General features: G+C 45.5%; 2 protein-coding genes across 2 annotated transcripts; one reads left to right on the top strand and one right to left on the bottom strand.

Moving 5' to 3' along the window:
- Positions 1-4,295: 4,295 nt before the first annotated feature.
- Positions 4,296-9,364, top strand: LOC133899390 (GDP-mannose transporter GONST1-like). The gene is made up of 9 exons (XM_062340381.1): positions 4,296-4,468; positions 5,595-5,759; positions 6,877-7,102; positions 7,195-7,334; positions 7,471-7,536; positions 7,845-8,003; positions 8,364-8,480; positions 8,759-8,856; positions 8,946-9,364. The coding sequence occupies exons 1-9, from the start codon at positions 4,299-4,301 to the stop codon at positions 9,002-9,004; spliced, it is 1,200 nt and encodes a 399-aa protein (XP_062196365.1). The 5' UTR covers positions 4,296-4,298; the 3' UTR covers positions 9,005-9,364.
- LOC133898899 (disease resistance protein RGA5-like) lies at positions 8,480-13,642 on the bottom strand. Its single transcript, XM_062339709.1, has 3 exons — positions 12,798-13,642; positions 9,928-11,961; positions 8,480-9,796 (listed from the first exon to the last, which is right to left on the bottom strand). The coding sequence occupies exons 1-3, from the start codon at positions 13,601-13,603 to the stop codon at positions 9,778-9,780; spliced, it is 2,859 nt and encodes a 952-aa protein (XP_062195693.1). The 5' UTR covers positions 13,604-13,642; the 3' UTR covers positions 8,480-9,777.
- Between the last annotated feature and the right edge of the window lie 1,439 nt (positions 13,643-15,081).

Raw genomic sequence — 15,081 nt, 5'->3', positions numbered from 1 at the left:
CGAACGTACTGAACCATAGCACTAAGCGCTAGCTTCAACCATTAAGATAAATGTCTGTTTGGCAGAAGTCCAATTCTAAGAATTCTTCAAGCTGGTTATCCCTATTTTTAGAAATTTTTGGAGCTAGAGTTATGGGCAGATTGGGAGCCTTTAGTTTTAGATATTTTGTTTTTATTTTGGACTAAAAACATATATTCAAATCTTTTTATTTTATCATACAAAATCTAAATTCTGCATGATTCTCAGAGCTACAACTCTACCAAACATACTCTAATTCTCCTTAATATCAACATCTACCTTAATAGTTCATTATCCTGATATCTATGTATGAGCAAGAATTCTGACCTACTTGTTTTCTATCATTGTGCAGGAGCTTATTTCTTGATCAACTTTAAGCATGTTTTATTTGCACTATTTTTTTCCTGGAGATATGTTTTTTCCTTGTACAAAATGATTCTTGCATATGAAGAAAATGAGGTTGAGAGTGCTTTCAAAAGAGCTATGCCATAGCTTGCTGATGATTTTGCTATGAAAGATGTACAAAATGAATTATTTTCAGACCTGAACCTAGTTCAGCGGATAGCTGTGCAGCAAAATCTTCATATGCTAATAGTTGTTGCCCCAGTTGTATAGTCACCATACTTGACCTCTAATGTATTGGATGTGCAGATGAGATGGACAGTGTCAACGAAATCCCAACAAAAAGATTGAGAATGCATCGTCGCCGTTTCGTGGCATCAAGAGATGACGGCTGCTTCGTGGGCTCATCATGTCAACATACCACAGCGACGCCATGTCACACACGTGGCTTCGTGTCGAGTCAGGATAGGGATGGCGTCATGTCGAGTGGGGACGGTCGGGGCGATGACGCTTCATGAAGGGGGGGGGGGGCGAAGGAGGAAGGGCGACGATGGGAGGTGGTGGATCTGGGAGGCGGGATCTGGGAGGACGGAGGTGGGATGTGGCTGCCGGTAGCCTCGCGGAGGGAGGCACTTCGGCAGCGATGAGTTGGCGATCATTGCTCTAAGGTTTAGACTGGTGGTTTGGCGCTGGCCTCTAGGCGATTAGATACACCATACACGATTACACGGGATGAGAGGGCCGAGGGAGCAAGGGAGGTGTTTCGCGGATTCGAAACTTCTCGCGTTTGAATTGTATTGAAAACTGTGTATGTAATATTGCGGGCGTGCCAGTATACAGAGTATACAAGAGACAGGATACAATGTAATGGAATTGTAACTTTATTCATTCATATTGAATTCATAAAGTACATCTTTCGATTACAATTGTTTTACTCCTCAAACGCACACGCTATCTGACTATCTTCATGATTTGGCGATTATTTTGTCTTGGTTCCCGTGGCCTCGTGAGGCTCTCCGGTTAATTACGCCCGTCTTCGGGCTACCTCCGATTAAGTGCGCTGGCGGTCGTCATACCGAGGTCGTCTCTGAGTCTGCAAGGCTATAGTCACACGCAACAAAGATCAAGCAAAGTAAGCGTTAGAAATCAAAAGCAGTAAAGAATGGGATAACAGTCTAGCATGAGCTTTTTGGACTGTTTATGTATCCCGGGTCATCATCGGCCTCGTAGGCCTCAGAATTATGTTTTTTATGAAGAGGTGGGCTAAGAGCGCGGCACGACGCGTAGCTTCGACCGAAAGCAGCAGCATGGCCACAACCGGGAGCTCCGACGCCGTGCTTGACTCACTAGTTCCTCTTTAGGCCTCGGACTTGTCCTCATCGGCCGTCTCCGAAGGCAACAGGCAACTGACGCCACACAGGCCAAAGCCGCACAGGCAGGGTAATTACTGTCGGCCACGAAGGCTCCAGCCACAATGGCACATATATTCTTTGCGATACATTAAGGACTTGACAACAGCTCAGCCAGCAGGGAGTCCAACTCATCAGAGCCATAGAAAGGTGGACAATAACACTCAATCCTTAGAGCCAACCAAGAACAGCTCCAGCCAACGATGACAAATGCCACTAGCAAGAATATTAGAGACCCAGCAATAGCACCGCATCACCAGTGACGATATCACACGGTCGGCCATAACCAAAGATCACCAGTAATAGTGTCAAGAAACCCGCAGTAGTATATGCTCATCACCAGAACTATTGGAAAGCCGGCAACAACACATAGCTAACAGCACGCCCTCATCACAGGCAACAACAGAGGGCAGCAAGCATCACATAGCCATCACCCTAACTAGCAAAGAGGGCAGTGAACACCAAATTAATCGGTGGGGGGCAAACTGAAAGTGCTCGCAATAGCAGTAGCTGCAAGGGCACAAACCGGCAGCATGGCAACCAACTAGATAGGGAGGAGGTGGCCGGACCATCAGCGAGGCACAACGGCACAGCAGCGACCACACAGGGAGAGAACCAACGGCCGGGCTCAAATAGAGGGAACACAGAGGTGAACACAGGCGGCACGAAGGCACGCACATGCAGAAAGACAGCGCGGCGGCCATACTGGGAGCAGCACGATGGCACGCGGCCCAAAATAGCGAAAAGAATCACGGCGGCCGGGCTTCAGGATGAGCACAACGGCGTCCAAATCTAAATCATGATCATAGCGGCACGATGGCAGCACTGTCAGAGGCTCCCCGACTTTGCTTTACCGCCCAAGGGGCAAACAAGGGGTCAGGCTGAGCATGGTGCAGCAATCGGCCGGCGACGGGCGGTAGCACCACGGCACGATGGCTGGGGACAAGCGCGAGCACGACTGCAACGCGGTCCGGCGCATGGTACAAGCACACGGATCCGGCATAAACTGAAAGCTCATCATGACGGCACGATGGCCAGTCGGCGCACCACAAAGCAAGCGGACTGGAGAGAGGATTGAGGTTAAGGCTCACCAGAGAGGGAGGCGTCGGCCACGGGCCTCCGGCCAATCGGCATGGTTGATGGAGAGCAGGATGAAGGCCGATGATGCCGAACTCGATGGTGGCGGCGATGGGCCCGTGCGACGGCGACACGAATCCGGCGACGGCGAGCCCTGGCGATGAGTTCGCACGGTGGTTCAGCGAACACCAACGACGGCAAAACCTTGGCGCAGCAGGGCTTCCGCCGAACTCCAAAGATTGATCCCCCTTCCCGGGCACCCCCTCCCTGCCTTTTATAGAGGTGGCCCGGGGTTCCCACGGGAGGAGATAAGAGCATGTAGCCGGCCCAAACTTGCAGAAATCGCGGTGGCCGAGCTTATCCGAAGCAATCCCCAAACTGATTTGAAATCGGGGGAGAGATAGAGATAGAGTCCAACCGAACTCGCCTCAATCCGTTGAGGATCAGAGGGTGAGGCTTGGCTTAGGGGCAGCGCAGCTCGGGCGGGCTCGAGCCCAGGGGCATGGCCGAGGAGGAGAGCAGCGGTGCGGTGTGGACACAGGGAGCTAGGGCGGCTCGGGCTGCGTGGGAGAGCGGCGTAGGCCCAAGGAGCAGGGAGGGGAAAGGGGGAGAGCCGACTTGGCCGGCGGGACGCGCGGCTCGAGCGAGGCGGCGACGCGCGCGAGGGAGAGAGGCGGCCGCTCGGGCGACGCGAGGAAGAGGAACAGCGCCCAGGCGCCCTAGGGCAACCGGCGCGTGAGGGTAAGGTGGCCCGGGATGGGCCGGGCCGGCCTGATGAAGAAAGGAGGAGGGGGAAAGAGCCGGGTTGGGCCGGCTGAGGACCCATGTCTTTCTTTTTTTTTTTTACGGATGCAAATACACGACAAAAATGATATCATACAGGAGGTCTATTGCCTCTATGGGGCCGTGGGTCTTGGGTGGAATAGGAAGGAGACCCGAGAATTTCCAACGGCAATTCTCGATTCAAAATGGAAGAAATAAAAAATGATTCGAAGTAGCCTAAATCTATTTTCCAATCATTTCCACAAAGTTTTATCATTTCTATTTTTATTTTTCTGATATATCGTTTCTGGCTTCTGTGCTCGGAAAAGTAAAAAACAATATCCGGAATACCGAGTTTTACCCTTTTCATTTTTATCCCTAACAGCTGTCAAAGAGAAGAACACAGACAGTGCTAAACCATGAAAATACTTAAAAGTGGGGGAAGGAGAACGAAAAGAAAAACCCGACGAAAGTGATGAGATCATCTCCAACAGCTACCTAAAATTTTCATCCTCAAAATACTATTACAGCATCCCTATCACTATTACAGCATCCTTTATTTTTCTACCGTAGCAGCACTGGATGTAGGATTTATTGGAGATTGATTTCCAGTACTACAGTAGACCGCAAAACACTGTAGCACTAGCAAAGGGAGATTTGAGGTCTCTCTTGGAGATAGCCTGACAACAGATGAGCCTGCCAGGGAGCGTGCCGGAGTCGAGCCCCGGCATTCGGGGCCCACATCCCAGTCAGACTGAGACCCCCTTCCCTCCCTCCTCAGGCAGGTCGTCTCCTGCCCCCCAGCCGGTTCCTTTGCATCCGCCGCGACCACCTCCCAGGTGCAGCGCCATGGTCTCCAGGTACGCCGCCGATCAACCTCTCTCGACCTCCCCCGTACGGCCCCAGCTTGGACCTCCCGTGCCCCTACCCGACAGGAAGGGAGGCGCTTCGGTTGGGTTACTGGAGGCTGGATAGTTTGATTCGCTTTTTGCTCGCTCCGTTCGGCTGTCGGGGGAGTTTGCAATCTGATTCCGTTGTGTTCAGTTGCTAATTGGATTCTTTCTTGAGAATGTTTCAATGGAATGAGCTGCGGCTCCAGTTTCAATTTGTGTGATTTCAGAATCGTGTCGGCGTTTCATGCCCCAGCTGGTTTTAGCTCCTCCAACAAACAGGAATTAATTAGAGCTGACTAGAGGGCTTTGACGAGTTACGCTCTGTTCTTTTTTTATTTTATTTTTTTGTTCTTGCACCTCTCAAGTTACTTTGATTACATAGTATTAGTGCCATAACTGATATTACCTTACCTGATATATTAGGCAGTTAAGAACTTTATTTATGGATACATGGAAACGTACCTAGTTAAATGGAAGTATGAATGAAACTGTATATTTGTTCTGTATTAATACTAGCGTCTCCTTTCTCCTTCGACCTCTCAACTCAGGTTACTGTTTATTGTATTCTCTCTTGCTGGGGAACTTTCGTTATTGTAACTGCAAGTTAGCTAGTAAGGCCCCGTTTGGTACGGTTTCAGATTCTCCAATTTTAGTTTCCGATTTTGTTTCTCTTTTAAAAACGTTTCTCTAGTGAATGAGAACCACTTTGTGCAATATTTGGCTAGTATGGTGGTTTCGGATTCTTGAAAGAGTGTATGTGAGAGGAGGGAGGTGATTCTTGTGAGAAGAAACTTTCAGTCGTTTCACCTTCCTAGTGTAAAAACAAGAAATGTTTCTCCCGTTTCTGATTCGAATATGATTGATATTTAGAATAGTTTGGTAGTTTGAAGTTCAAATAAATAGACAATTTCCGGGCTCATAGTTGTCCGTTTCATTCTCTTGCTTGACCCTGAGGCTCGAATTTTAATTTGAGATGTTTGGCAGGATAAAATCCTAGTATGACTACAGTGAACACAATGCAGTGTTTTTGATGCAGCATGCAGTAAATAAATTTGATTATTATTGACTGCAAGCATTCTCTTTTATCCTGTAGAGTCCTTCAGTTAGATATTCCAATAGACTCTGAGGTCTCTCCTAGGAGAACTATACCAGCGAGTGTAAGTAGCCCTCTCATGAATGGGGAAAAGAGTGTATTTCGGGAACAGAATGCAGGGTTCACTGCACTTGCAAGCCCTGTGAGGAGAGAAATCGGCAACAGGTACATATACGTTCTTGATTGGTCTGCTGTGTTTTTTTGCTTTTAAAAAAAAATCATTGTTTACCTCACTGTACAAGGTAAGTTGACACAAGCTCTAGCATTTCTGGATGATAATGGTGAAATTTGCTATAAGACACCATTTAATTGCGAAGTTTGCTAGAGGATATTGTTCTTTCGTGGTTTGGCTGCTGGACATCATTTTTATGTGGTAATTTGTTGGTGGATCATGGCAGCAGTAAAATACTCATTTTTGTGCTAGAGGAAGAGAGAAAGGAGGCGAGTCCAACCAGGGGGTTCTCGACCATGGGACCCGACCGGAGCACGGTCGGCAGCGGCGAGGCCGCACGACGGCGTTCAGCCCTCACGGTGAAACCCGCGCCGGCGATGGGCCGGAGCCAAACGCCCGTGCGCACGAGCATCTACACACCGAGGCGAAGCTCACCGAAGTAGATCTCGACGTGGAGAAGGGCTGGAGCAGTGTGTCGACGGTGAGGTCCTTAGCGGCGGTCGGCAGAGCTCGGCGGCAAGGGGATCTTCAAGTCCGGCGCGATAACATACAGACCCAGGTCAAGAGGGGGTTCGGGAGGTGTGCATGGGAGTGTAGAACATGTTCACGAAGAGAATCGGCCAATGTCACACTGGGCATGGTGGATTCAGTGTCGGAGTGGAGGTGGTCTCGTGGTCGGGACCGAGTAAAAAGGTCAGCGCCCGCGGGAATGCAACGGAGAGACGACGAACTGGCGGCGGAAACGGAAGCTGGAGGTCGTGGGTGACCTTCCTGCATCAGCTCGTCGACGGTTGTGCGGTGGACGGCAGGGAAAAGCTCGGCGACTACGGCAATGGCGGTGGCGGCTGCAGAGAAGTGGAAGAAGGGGAGAGGAATTGAAGTGGGGCCTGGCCGTAAGATGAAAGGAACCAAGGGCAATTCTGCCTTTGGAGCATGTCCCCCCCCCCCCCCCCCAATGATTAAAATATTCAATGCAGTGTCCGTCAGTATTACCACAAACAAATGGTGTCCAACAGCAAACCCATAAAAGAATGGTGTCCTCTAGCAAATTTCACGATTAAACTGTGTCCTATAGCAAATTTCCTAATAATAATGTACTATGTTTGCCAGATCTTTGACGAGGTCCTTCTGTGTTGATGACAATGACTTGGAAGATGGTAAGGTCTCAAAAGACAGAGATTGGCTTTCGCAGTTCCTCAGGCTCCCGAAGATACAGAATCAGGCTCTTCTATCTGGTCTGGCTTACTGCATAGCATCATGCAGCATGATTTTAGTTAATAAATTTGTTCTGTCTGGCTACGGTTTCAATGCTCCAATATTTTTGATGCTATACCAGGTATACTACTATTGCTGACTATTTACTTTTCAGTTTTCATGCAACACAGCTGTGATCCTTAATAGTATCTTCTTCATGATCTGTTGCTGCAGAACATTGTATCGGTGACCATAGTTTCCACACTTTCTCTGTCTGGTGCTGTCCCAACTGAACCATTAACATGGAAACTAATCAAAGTTTGGTTGCCTGTGAATATCATTTTTGTTGGAATGCTGATCACAAGCATGTTTAGGTATGAACTTGGTCTGAGTATTGTTTGTTGTGCTCTTTTTTAGGTCTGTACACCAGATTTTTTGTAGGAGTATGAAACTGTCTCTTGAATTTAAGCAGTTATTTGTTTTCTATGTACCTAAATTTCTCTTCTTCAGGATAGATGGATATGAATGCATGCTGTGTTTTCTCACCATCCATTCTCAGAAGTACAGAACTCATAGGTGATAATGCTGGTTGCAAGAATCAGTATTGAAGTTCTATATATTCTGGCTTAATATGATTATGATTTTTCATCTTTTAGAAAAAAAGAGTGAATTTCATTTGTGCTCACACTTTGTTGGTGCTAAAAATGGAAAATTTGTCGCCTGTCTCATGAGTTTGGCTCTCTTCGTTATCATTTGTAGCTTGTACAATGATGAACTCGAACGATTTTCCAGTTTGCTGAAAATTTGAATTTATGTTTTCCGTATTAGCTGTGAACGAATGCCACTCAACTTGTAGCAAGGAAGTTTTAGATTGATATTGAAAGTCTTGTATTAAACTTATTTTCCTCACTTGGTGCTAAGCAAACCACCAAGTCTGGGAATTTGAATGAGTTTTCAATGGTGTTACTGAATAACATTCTTTCGCTGCCATTGGGAATTATCCTTGTGCTTGGTTTTAATGAACTGGAGTACCTTTTGGAGACGTAAGCTATGATTCAAACTTCACTAATTTATTTTTTCTATCATAAACCTGATGGACTACATGCAAACTTCGTAGATCTCCATATGTATAGCAATAACCCTTTGTCATTGACAGTTATCATGTTAGTATTCTCTGCCCTTCCTGGCTTTGCAAGTCATATCCAGGCATGTCAACATGAAATGAGTCTGGATGGACCTGTAATGTCACCATATCCAAGCATAAGAAATTAGAAGTGATGTATAGGGCTAAATGGTCTATCTACTAGTATTCAACCATTACTCCATTAGTTAATCTCCTTCGAATTATTTACCAATTTATCCTTCTGTCTTATGGGTTATGTATTTCTGAACTGAACTTGCAGACCTCTCCTGAGGATGCCTCAGTTTTGGCTGGTCATCACGGCCAGTGGAGTTTTGGGGCTTGCAATCAGCTTTACTTCGATGTGGTTTCTTCATCAAACAAGTGCGACAACATATAGGTACCTAATGCATTTGAATTTTGAAATATAAATGTGAACACACACATGTTTCTATATAAACCGTTCCGGCTTCACTAAATAAGCTAACCAATCAATCAAGGATCTCTACATTATTAGGCATTGTGCTTGCTTTTCTACATGCTTGCTGTTTATGTCTTATCTATCTTCATGTGCATCTGATGCCAATATTGCTTCTAATACAGCCTTGTGGGCGCCCTAAATAAGATTGCTTATTCTATCTTGATGTGCATTTGATGCCAATATTGCTTTTGATACAGCCTTGTGGACTCCCTAAATAAGATTCCTCTTTCTATTGCCGGAATGGTTCTCTTCAAAGTCCGTACAAGCATGGAGAATTCTTTGAGCATTCTATTTGGTAGGTTATATATTTACAACTGAGTAAAGGTACTGTTATCATACTATGTATCATACATCACTAACAGTTTCGAACACTTCAACATGTAGGTTTATTAGCAGGAGTATTTTTCGCCAGGGCCAAATTGCGAGATAACTCGCCGTCCTAGTTTTTGGGCTGGTTTTTTCAGTTTGTAGAAGGCAAGATTTCGGCAATCATCAAAACAGAACGCTCCCTCGAACTACTTCTCTGGGAAATTTGTGCAGATGCAAGGATTCTTTCCCAGCTGACAAGGCAAGAGGCAACATGCTAGTCACTCACTTGGCCTGGGACTCCAGCTCTTTTTTCCATGCTGACCTGGATCACCAGTTGTTGCTCTTGTGGTGGTATACGTCTTCATTCTTGAGTGTACGATACAAAACGGATGCTACTGTAATCCCAGGCAGTTTGGGATAAAAGGCTTGTTGAGTCGATGTATTGTAGTTTGTAAAATCACGGTGCAGCAAAGTTGTTTGTTGTGTTGATTCTTTATGATCCACTGGAGCAATGCCAGTGTTTTGGTCCTCTCGAGAACAAATTCGCAAGCTCCAAATTGTTTCAGAATTTGGATGCAGTGCAAAACGATTACCTTAAAAACATGAAAAGATTGGTCATCGTAGTGAACAAGAACTCGGAAAAATAAAATAAAATAAAAACAGTATCCAGATAGATTCCAGAGTAGTAAGAAGAGAATCATGTAAAAAAGAAGAAAATTGTGGTGAGCGTGGATCAAACACTCGGATCTTCAGACAACGGAGTGTCATTCTCCAGGAGCAAGGAAAACATAAATGAAATGAAAGGCTAGGCTGCGCAGACGGTGAACCAAGGCACCAATCGATGATCTGCAGAGTCTGCACCGCGCCGCACTTGGTTCCCATTCATCCATCCATCCTCTAGAGACTTCTACTCCTCCTCTTCCGGTCTGTATTGTCAGCGGCACATTTATGAGCGAGTATATATATACATGCACAATGAAACTATTATGACTCAGAGCATCCAGCTTATGTATGTCGAATTCAAAAGAAAAACAACTTATGTTCGAAAGAAAATTACCTTATCCAAGAGCGGTGGCTCCCAAATGCTGGGCGACTCGGTAGAGCGTCAGCAGCTTCCTGGAAGACCTTCAAGAGCGGCTCGGGATCGGCCTCAGAAATGGAGTCTCGGTTTCCAGAGAGTACGGAGACTACATAGATTTCCTTTAGGCTTGAGAGGTGCTCCAGACCGACAGGTGTAGCGTTGTCCCATTCACGCGGATTGATTCGTAACAAGAAGTTCCGAAGGTTGGGCATAGCCCCTGCCTCAAATGTAATGCACGATGCCCCATCACAATCGAAACCAAACCATTTGAGAACCGTGAAGACTGTGGAGCCTATCACAATCCTTTCTGCCGGGACGCCAGGGATCCGCAGGTGGAGCCTGGCGAGGACAGGTAGCGTCCCAATGATGCCAACTACATCTTCGCAGGTTATCTCCTTCACCCCAAGATCTAGGGCGCGGAGGCTACGGAGATCGCTGATCCACCTGGGAACTCTAGGGAGGGTCAATGCTCTCAGATAAAGTTTCTCAATGTTGCGGAATGGAGGTGAAAACGAGCTCATAGCATCAGCGCAGAAGGCATTACGAGAAGACCACAATAAAAGACACTTGAGGTTACTGAGCTTCTCCAGGGAAGAGCTCAAAGCAGCCATCCATGTCGCCGTCGGCACACATCCCGATTCTTCTCTTTTACAGTTGAGGTTCAGCTCTGCCAGATTGGTTAGCTCACTGATGCCCTTAATATTCTCCGGTGTGCTCTTCCGCAGACTGAGGCAACTCAGAGTGCGCAGCCATTTCATCTTGCCAATCCCGTCCGGCAAGCAGGGATTCTCATGAGATGTCAGGTCTAGATGGGACAAGCAGGGCAAGTCAACGATGTCTGATGGAATGTTGGAAACTGGGATGTCAATTATTTCTAGAGTCTGCAATTGTCGCAGCCCACTAATCTTAGCAGGTAACATTACGGAGTCCTCGTACCCATTGTACATCCCTTCGATCTTTAAATATTTCACATGTGACAATTGGCTGATAGCAGTAAGGTCCCTTGCCGTTTCTTGCTCAGGAAAAGATAATTGAAGGAAGAGCACCCGGAGAAACTTAAACTCCACTAGAGGAGGTTTCCACTTTGATCCTCTAGAGATGGCAAGGGAACGAACTTTTGATAAGTGGCCAGTAGCGGGCTCAGGCATTGTGGCATCCTCTCCACCACTCAAATCGACAGAGAGTCGGCGCACATTGTCTTGCACTTTTCCCATGGCTTGAAGACCATGCACCACACTAACAAAATTATATTCTTCACACTTACTTCTGATCAGATCAAGCATCATATCATGTACTCTGCAGCCTACTAGCTCCTCAATACCAAAGTGATCCTCATATACAGGTTGAATCATGCTCCTATTGACCAGCTCGTTGAAATAGCTCTCTGCGACATCCCATACATCCCACTCTTTAGAGATACTCACAAAACCTTCTGCCACCCATCGTCTAACTAGCTCAACCCTGCTAATTTCGTGATCCTCTGGGTAACTACCAAGATACAAAAAGCATGCCTTTAGATGATGGGGTAGATATTTGTAGCTGAGGTCTAAGATATTTATCATGTCCTTCAAGGCAGATTCCTTTTCAAACTCATTAGTGGCAAGACATTTTTGTATGTACTCCCATAGCTCCTTCAGTTTCGTGTGTTGTTCCCAATGCTCCTTCAGTATTTTGTGGTTTTGGTGGCAAGCTAAAATACTAGCAACAGTAATAATTGCAAGCGGTAGGCCACCGCACTTCTTCAAAATTTCACATGAAACTACTTCGAACTGAGAAGGGCAAGCATCTTCTTCAGATCCAAATATTCTATTAAAGAATAATTTTCTTGAGTCTTGCTCACTTAGGCGCCTCATATTATGAATGCATCCGTGGTTGTCGTAACATGCTCTAGCGACATCCTCATCTCGTGTAGTTATCATTACTCTGCTACGGAGATTATTTTTTAGGAAAACGCACCCGATGGTATTCCATGCTTGTATATCCCACAAATCATCAACTACGATGAAGTACCTACATACATATTTCACAAAGAGCATATGTTAAACTGCATATATGGAATGAGCACTCTCACTTTACAAAGAACCAACTATACATAAATCTCGAGCAATTGAAAATATGTATACGTTGTACAAATATGTTACATTTGAAACATCCATGAGATATTTGAAGTAAATATTAAATTATGTGTACACAATTATAACCAAGCTAGCAAAATAATGAACCTCCTAGATCTATTTCTTTTTCTCTGGATTAAATTTAAGTGATAAAACTTTTAGGGATAAAGATTATCATACGAACCTGGAAACATCTAAGGCGCATAGTATCATTTATACTCCTATAAAATGCATGATTTGTCGCAGATTCGATCCATCTCTACTATCCATCCGAGTTGATCAAATAATCACAGTGCAAAGTTGGATCATGTTTCTCCTTCCAAAATTACATTTAATCTCTCATTATTTACCTTCCATACCTAGACGTCCAATATTTATTTTCTATATATTCAATCTCTCATTATATGTCTTACATACCTAGACGTCTAACATTTGATTCCACGTGTGTGAAACACGTGTGCAATTGCTAGTTTGTTTAGAAAAGTTTAAAAGTGTTCATCAATATTAAAGCAAGGTGAATCTTACCAACCTAAAAGGTAAATCAAATCAAAGGTTTGCCGCACTAATATCTTTGTAAGGTACCTACCTAAAATAAACTAATTTGCTTTATAGAATGCTAAACGTAGGAGTGAAGTTTGCCAAAAAAATCTAAGAGATTTACGTGTTAAAGTTGAACTAGTTACAAGATATTAGTCCCTCTAATTAAATAAAATAAGCAATAATAATGAGGACCTCTTCTCCTGTAGATGTCCACAGAGGTCGTCGATGAGGTCTTTCTCCCCGCAAGCATAAGAATATGTCTGTAGCCCAAGTTGCTTTAGCACACTGTTGAGTATCATTCTCATGTCTGGTTTTTGAGAAATGGACACAAACGCCTTGCAGTCGAATTTCCCGCTTACTTCGCGATACACCTCGTTGGCAAGCGTGGTCTTGCCCAAACCTCCGAACCCTACAATCGAGACCACCTTCAACTGTTGCCCTTCATCCATTACCCATTTGACAAGCTCTTCCTTCTGGGTGTCAATGCCCACAAGGCTTGCCGACTCCTTGTAGAACGCTGACAAGCGAGGATCAACAATTACAGGGGTAGTAATTGAGATGCACTGATCAAGCTTGTACCTCTTCCGGCGTTTGCTTACTTGCATCACTTGATTCTCGATCTCCTGGAACTGATTTACTAGGCGATGACGATCCTTGAAAGTTCTCAGGTAGCGATAAGCTTTCTGGAGGATCCCCATGCCCACCTTGTCGCCGTCTTCACCAAAATGGTGAATGAAGTCGTCAATATAATCTTCGATGTCGTAGGACATCTCTATTACATCTTTCCTCCAAATCTTGTCCTGCTGGTCGAGTTTGTCGGCGTCCTGCTCCATCTTCTCAAGGACGGAATTCATGTAGCTGAGCTCACGCTTGAGGGAGGACACCTTCTCCTCTAGACCCTTGATTTTCTTGTACTTGTCGCCCATGAGCACGGTGAGCTTTTCCAAGACGGGGTTCACCACCCCCATGGAAACGCTTACCACGATAGCTGCCTCCATCGATTAGCTAAACTCCCAGTAGTCACTTGATGCGACGCGGATCCGACACCTTCGCCCGCGTCGTAGGAGAGGAGGTGGCGACGGGGTGTGGAGGAGGAGGTGGCGACAGGGTTGAGCAGGCAGGGATTTCTATTGTTTCATGCGTTGGTAGGTTCATAGCGCTGTCATGGTGAGCATTCCTATCACTGACTCTTATCAGGAAAGGGAAAGGAAGGAGCACTCGGCCCTTCCGTCAAGCTAGGGAGACAGTTATGCATCGATAGCTCCGCTAGCCGTGACTCTTGCGGACGAGAGCGACCGTTTTGGCTCTCCTCGCTGGGCGAGATTTTTCTAGCCCATGCAAGCTACCTTGCCCCTAAGAGCTAGGAATTTTCAGCAGTTCCAAATGCAAAACCTGGCTAAGCAAGGCAAAATCTTTCCTAGCCAGAGATCCAAACACACCCAAAGTTTCAGGTACAGTACTCAACGAGGTAAGTAACATGAACTATGGCCCAGATTAACGAGCTAATTGATTATCTTCCGCCTTTAGACTTATGCCAAATAGTATTACTAACTAGTTGTGGTAAGTAACATGAACTATGGCCCAGATTAACGAGCTAATTGATTATCTTCCGCCTTTAGACTTATGCCAAATAGTATTACTAACTAGTTGGTGCATAATTTAAGTCTTATTGCTAAATGAATTTTGTCCTCTAGATCTGCGCCATGGTTAAGCTATTTGTGTTGTGCCCAGTCGTAAGCGCATGTGCTGGGCCATGTTCAAAACTATGTGAGAACACGAAGTCAAAAATTAATATAAGCCAAGTGTAGACATGAACCTGCAGAAGTCGCCGAAGTACCCGGCTTATTTGAATGACTGAATAATCGAAGGAGTTGAGCAGCTAGTCCATTTCTTGAGAAAACGGGCAACTACTACACAACACAGCTCTAGCTCACAAATGGATGGTGACCTGGCGGACTCTGCTTGATAAGTTTACCGCGAGCCAGCCCAGTCAATCTTTAGGATCGGCCTGCTTGTCAATTTTAAGGATGGACCTGCTCATTGGCATGCTAAAGTGAGAGACAACAGAGAGAGAATGGGCGTCGAAGAAAGTCCACAGCGAGAGCGACCACAACGCTCAAGTGGATTTAGCAGCAGCTAGACACGGCAGCTCCAGCCTGCATGTAATAATTACAGACCACCACAAGCTCAGAGTGTTACTAATCTACCTACAAGCTCGTTAAACAAAAAAGATTTCAGCAGCATCTTTCTCGTAACTAAAAGTATAACTGATCAAACACCACAAAATAAAAGATAAAAATATAATCACACTAACAGTAGTAAGCACCCTAGCCAGAGAAATCAGCATCCATCAAAGTTTCATGCCACAACAAGGCAGACATACAACATAACAACTAAGAGGCATCAAATTGATATTACAAACAGAAAGTCAACAAGTAGAGGTGATCTGTGCAAAAGTTATGCTGCTACCCAGCCC

The sequence above is a fragment of the Phragmites australis genome, chromosome 18, assembly GCF_958298935.1.
Source record: "Phragmites australis chromosome 18, lpPhrAust1.1, whole genome shotgun sequence".
Classification (NCBI taxonomy): Eukaryota; Viridiplantae; Streptophyta; class Magnoliopsida; order Poales; family Poaceae; genus Phragmites; species Phragmites australis.
This window is presented reverse-complemented; position numbering and strand designations above follow the sequence as displayed.